This window comes from Rosa rugosa, chromosome 5 (genome assembly GCF_958449725.1).
Source record: "Rosa rugosa chromosome 5, drRosRugo1.1, whole genome shotgun sequence".
Classification (NCBI taxonomy): domain Eukaryota; kingdom Viridiplantae; phylum Streptophyta; class Magnoliopsida; order Rosales; family Rosaceae; genus Rosa; species Rosa rugosa.
In genome coordinates, this window is record NC_084824.1 from 44,799,279 (window position 1) to 44,804,928 (window position 5,650).

At 35.7% G+C, this 5,650-nt stretch overlaps 1 protein-coding gene across 1 annotated transcript; it reads left to right on the plus strand.

Annotated features, from left to right (window-relative positions):
- The first annotated feature begins 292 nt into the window (after positions 1 to 292).
- LOC133709706 (sodium transporter HKT1-like) lies at positions 293 to 5,176 on the plus strand. The gene is made up of 3 exons (XM_062135537.1): positions 293 to 1,589; positions 4,394 to 4,627; positions 4,807 to 5,176. The coding sequence occupies exons 1-3, from the start codon at positions 304 to 306 to the stop codon at positions 5,051 to 5,053; spliced, it is 1,767 nt and encodes a 588-aa protein (XP_061991521.1). The 5' UTR covers positions 293 to 303; the 3' UTR covers positions 5,054 to 5,176.
- Positions 5,177 to 5,650: the final 474 nt, after the last annotated feature.

Sequence of the window (5,650 nt, forward strand, 5' to 3'; positions counted from 1 at the left end):
AAAGTGAATTTTGAACCCAAAAGTCAGTATAGGATATAATAGGCACTACTTTAGAAAAAGACTACCCTTATGAGTCTTTTCTCCTAAAAAGTTGTGTACTTGGGTAAAATACATAGATGATGGACCAAATGGGCAAAATACCATGAGTTTTTGGGCAAACGGGCTTAACCCCTTAACTTATTTTACCCATGTCCGTAATGGTCATAGTGTCATACCACGCCACCACCAATACTTGGTGGTGAGCAAATTCGATTCTGAAAAAGACTTGGAGCTCCACTATATAAACCCCACACCACTTGGAATATGGCCAGGCCATTCTCTCATATCAGAAAGATGAACAACGTTTTTGTTCCTTGTCGTAGGAAATTAGAGGGCATTTCATGCAATCACAAACTCCCTTGCATCCGCCAATCTTCTTGTAAAGGTCTAATTCGTTCACTCTTTCGCTTCCTACTCTTCCTTTTAAATCCTTTCATTATCGAACTTATTTACGTTTTAATGGTCTCTGTCCTGGGTTATTTGGCTTTGAGGGTCACAAAACCAAGAACTAGAACTTCCTTTAGGCCCAAGGATTTTGATTTGTTCTTCACATCTGTGTCTTCCACAACAGTAGCAAGCATGTCAACTGTAGAAATGGAGGTCTTTTCAAACACCCAACTCATCATTATGACCATTTTGATGCTAGCGGGTGGAGAGGTTTTCACTTCCTTGCTTGGACTTCAAATTGCAGAGTCCAAGATTGCCAAATTTCATGATAACAAAGTTGATGTAGAACTCAGCTCTTCTAATAAGGCCTCCTTCGATCGAATAGAATTTCATGATAACAAAGTTGATGTAGAACTCAACTCTTCTAATAAGGCCTCCTTCGATCGAATAGAGTTAGGTTTGGTTACCCTTTCACAGTTAGAGAGTGAGCAGAAACCTAACATTCATAATGGTTTAAAAACCTTTGACAAGGATATCAAGTACAAGTCTATTAGGTGTCTGGCCTATGTGGTTTTAGGTTATCTTCTAGTGGTTCATATAGGTGGTTCCAGTTTAGTTTCATTGTACATTATCCTTGTTCCAAGTGCAAGACAAGTACTCAAAAACAAAGGCATTGAAATCCAAACCTTTGCAGTTTTCACCACGGTTTCCACCTTTGCAAACTGTGGTTTTGTCCCCACAAACGAGAATATGATCATTTTCAAGAACAATTCTGGGCTTTTACTTCTTTTAATTCCCCAAATCCTTCTTGGAAACACCTTATATCCCGTGATCCTTCGATTTGTGATTTGGGGTTTGGAGAAAATCACAAGGAGGGTGGAGTTCAGTTACATATTGAAGAATCATAAAGAATTGGGTTACAGTCATGTGCTATCTGGTCTTCATTCTCTTCTTCTACTTGCCACTGTCTTGGGGTTCATAGCAGTTCAGCTGATACTATTTTGTGCCATGGAGTGGAAATCTGAAGCCATGGATGGTCTGAGTGGCTATCAGAAATTTGTGGCGTCATTGTTTCAAACGGTGAATTCCAGGCATGCTGGTGAATCGGTTGTTGATCTCTCCATCATCTCTCCTGCAATCTTGGTGCTATTTGTTTTGATGATGTGAGTTACTCTTTCGGTTGTTTAAATATACACCAACTTTATTTTCTCCACAATATATATATATATATATATATATATATATATATATATATATATATATATATATATATATATATATATTCTATTCAGAGGGAGGCCTCACTCTGAAATTAACGTGTGAGGTTGGAGTTTATGGTCACTTTTCGGTCTCATATCCACATCTGGACCGTTCAGTTTTTAGATACTAATGTATAGATCATCTCTGCAAAGTTTCAGCCAAATTGATGATCTTTAAGGTATCTATCTCACTTAAACCAACGGACGAACTGAATCTGTCCTCCATGAACCGTACTAGCTTTAAGGCAGTTATCAATGCCTTAACGGTCATTAATTTGGCTGAAATTTTGCAGAGATGATCTATACGTTAGTACCTAGAAACTGAACGGTCGAGATGTGGATATGAGACCGAAAAGTGACCCTAAACTCCAACCTCACACGTTAATTTCAGAGTGAGGCCTCACTCTGGATAGGATTTGATGATAATAATAATAATAATATATATATATATATATATATATATATATATATATATATATATTATTATTATTATCATCAAATCCTATCCAGAGTGAGGCCTCGCTTTGAAATTTCAGAGCGAGGTTAGGGTTTAGGGCCATTCTACTAATAGATTCCTTTTCTTCTTTTTTTGTCATTCTAATGCATCATTTGTGAGACCCACTTTTCGATCATATTTCGACATCTCAACTGTTCAGTTTTTAGGTTTCAATGTGTAAATCACTTATGCAAATTTTCAATTAAATTAATAATCATTTAGGCATCCAAAATCTTGATATACGTTTCTAAACATGAACGATTTAGGTTGGACATATTCGATTTGTCCATTGATTTGATCTAATTTGGTACCTTAACGATCATCAATTTAGCTGAAAATTTATAGAAGTGTTCTACTCATATGGACCTAAAACCCGAACGGTCGAGATGTCGATATGTGATGGAAAGTATGAGTCTCACAAAAGATCCCTTAAAATGGCATTAAAAAAAAAAAAAAAAAAAAAGGAAAGCCTCACCAGTGTATATATATAGTGTGGAGAACATGGCGAATATTTTGGCCATTTTACTAAGGGCCTTACGCGCGCACACACACATACAGGGCTCTTCTGTTAAGAGATTTTGATCCTATGTGAGACCCACTTTTTGATCACATATTACCATCTCGATCGTTCAGTTTTCAGGTCTATATGAGTAAATCAATTATGCAAGTTTTCATCCAAATTGATAATTGTTAAGGCATTCATAAATGTGATTTATAATTATAAACCTGAAAAGTTCATGTTTGACAAAATTAGTTTGTTTATTAATTTAATCTAGTTCAGTACCTTAACGGTTTTCAATTTGGTTGAAAATTTGCAAAGGTGATATGTTCATGGAGTTCTAAGAACTGAACAGTCGAGATGCCGATATGTGATCGAAAAGTAGGTCTCATAAAGAATTTCTTAAATTAGCCACAAAAAAAAATATTCCTTAATGAAATGGTCATATATATATATATATATCCAATCCAGAGCGGAGCTCCGCTTTGAAAATTAACGTGTGAAGTTCGAGGTTTGGGTCACTTTTCGGTCGCATATCCACATCTCAACCGTTCAGTTTTTAGGTACTAGTGTATAGATAGTCTCTGCAAATTTTCAGCCAAAATGATGATCGTTAAGGCATAGATAACTGCTTTAAAGCTAGTACGGTTCAGGTTGACAGATTCAGTCCGTCCATTGGTTTAAGCGAGTTAGATACCTTAACGATCATCAATTTGGCTGAAAATTTGCAGAGATGATATATACACTAGTACCTAAAAACTGAACGGTCGAGATGTAGATATGCGACCGAAAAGTGACCCAAAACTCGAACTTCACAAGTTAATTTCAAAGCGGAGCTCCGCTCTGGATTGGATTTGTGTATATATATATATATATATTCCTTATTGATCTAATTTGGTACTTTATAGATTATCAATTTGGCTGAAATTTTGCAGAGATGATCTATACATTAATACCTAAAAACTAAACGGTCGAGATTTGAATATGAGACCGAAAAGTGATCCTAAACCCTAACCTCACGCAGAAATTTCAGAGCGAGGCATCGCTCTAGATAGAATCTATATATATATATATATAGGATTTTTCTCAGGTAAGGATGTCCTTAGTTTTTCTTATGGAACGGATTTACTGTTTTCACCCACTTTCTGATCACATTTTCACATCTTAACCGTTCAATTTTTAGGTCCTAATGTATGGATCACCTCTGCAAAATTTCAGCCAATTTGGTGATCGTTAAGGCGTCCAAAACTGCAATTTACACGAACGAACCGAATCTGTCGAACCGGAACCGTTCGTTTACATTGTTTTAATTTGCAGTTTTGGATGCCTTAATGATCACCAATTTGGCTGAAATTTTGCAGAGGTGATCTGTACATTAGGACCTAAAAACTGAACGGTTAAGATGTGAAAATTTGATCGAAAAGTGGGTGAAAACCGGAAATTCGTACCTAAGAAAAACTAAGGACATCCTTAGTGTAGCCGGACTGTATATATATATATATATATATATATATATATATATATATATATATATATGTGACCATTTCATTAAGGAATATTTTTATATAAGTTCAAATATCATATATATAGTCCGTAAGACAATAAGTTATGATATTATTTCTTAAACGCTAGCTAAATCGGTCACTACCCTGAAGCATTGTGTAGCTCATCTGAGAGAATCGACTGATACTAGATTGATGTACTTAAATTCAGGTATCTTCCACCGTATACTACATTTGATCCAGCAATTGGTGGTTGTCAAGAAGGTGATGCTTCAGGAAAAGAAGAAATTCGAAATCCGAGAAAGACTTTGCTGGAGTCTCTAATATTCTCACAGCTGACTTATTTAACCATCTTTGTCATATTCGTTTGCATCACAGAGAGACAAAAGATGATGGAAGACCCCCTCAACTTCAATGTGTTGAATGTTGTCGTAGAAGTAATAAGGTGCGAACACACATAATTGCATGCCTTTTAAATTATTCCATTCAGCAACTCTCTTCTCTTATAAGGTTTTGAATCTTTTGATTGCTTATTAACATTCAATTACCATAGTAAAAATAAGAGTTTACCTAAGGTTGACCACCTGAAATTAAAAAAACCTGGAACTTGTGCGTAATTTGCAGTGCATATGGAAATGTTGGGTTTACAACTGGCTACAGTTGTAAACGTCGACTGAAGGCGGAGGGTGATTGTATAGACAAATGGTACGGTTTGGTTGGAAGATTTAGTACTGAAGGAAAGTTCATCCTCATTCTTGTCATGTTCTTTGGAAGGCTAAAGAAATTCAGTATGAAGCAGGGTAAAGCATGGAAGCTATCTGAGCATTCAAAGTATCTCTTATCTGTAACTCGCTATGTTAGTTGTGTTTAATGTACAAGTGCAGCTTCAGTCACCTGTCACTAGCACTATCGATTTTCAAAGTCAATGCATGCGTGTAAGATCTAAACAATAATATGATGTTTATTAACAGCGCGCGGCGATTTGAGAACCTCATTTTTAAACATATTTTACCACTTACACTACATTCTGAAGTAGACGAAAATGGAGTGCCGAACCAAGTCACCAACGTTAACCTAATTTCATCCTTTACGTATATGATCAACAGTAAGAAGTGCGTGTCCTTAATTCTTTAAAAATAAGGAAAAAAAAAAATGAAAGTGTGTGTCCTTAATTTCTACTAAAACTTAATTTGTCTTATACATATCGATCCGCTCGGTCAACTGATTAAGGCTTAATAACCCTATTTTTGTTCACTATAAACTTCAAAGGGCAAATACGTCATCAGATCTTACACTTGAGTCATCTCCCATTAGATGAGCCAAGTACATTATTTTAGACTTCATATTCAAAATTCAAATAATTCCCCATCATAGTTATGACATTGATAGACTCGGTCAATCGATTAATGCTTAATAACCATATTTTTGTTCACTTCAAGTTTCAAAGGCAAGGGTGTCATTAGATCAT

What these genes read in the sequence shown, in the direction of transcription:
- LOC133709706 (XM_062135537.1), top strand. Translation starts at nt 304, where the DNA reads ATGGCCAGGCCATTCTCTCATATCAGAAAGATGAACAACGTTTTTGTT. An exon ending in GTGCTATTTGTTTTGATGAT is followed by an intron (nt 1,590 to 4,393) that starts GTGAGTTACTCT and finishes ACTTAAATTCAG; the next exon opens with GTATCTTCCACCGTATACTA. An exon ending in GTTGTCGTAGAAGTAATAAG is followed by an intron (nt 4,628 to 4,806) that starts GTGCGAACACAC and finishes CGTAATTTGCAG; the next exon opens with TGCATATGGAAATGTTGGGT.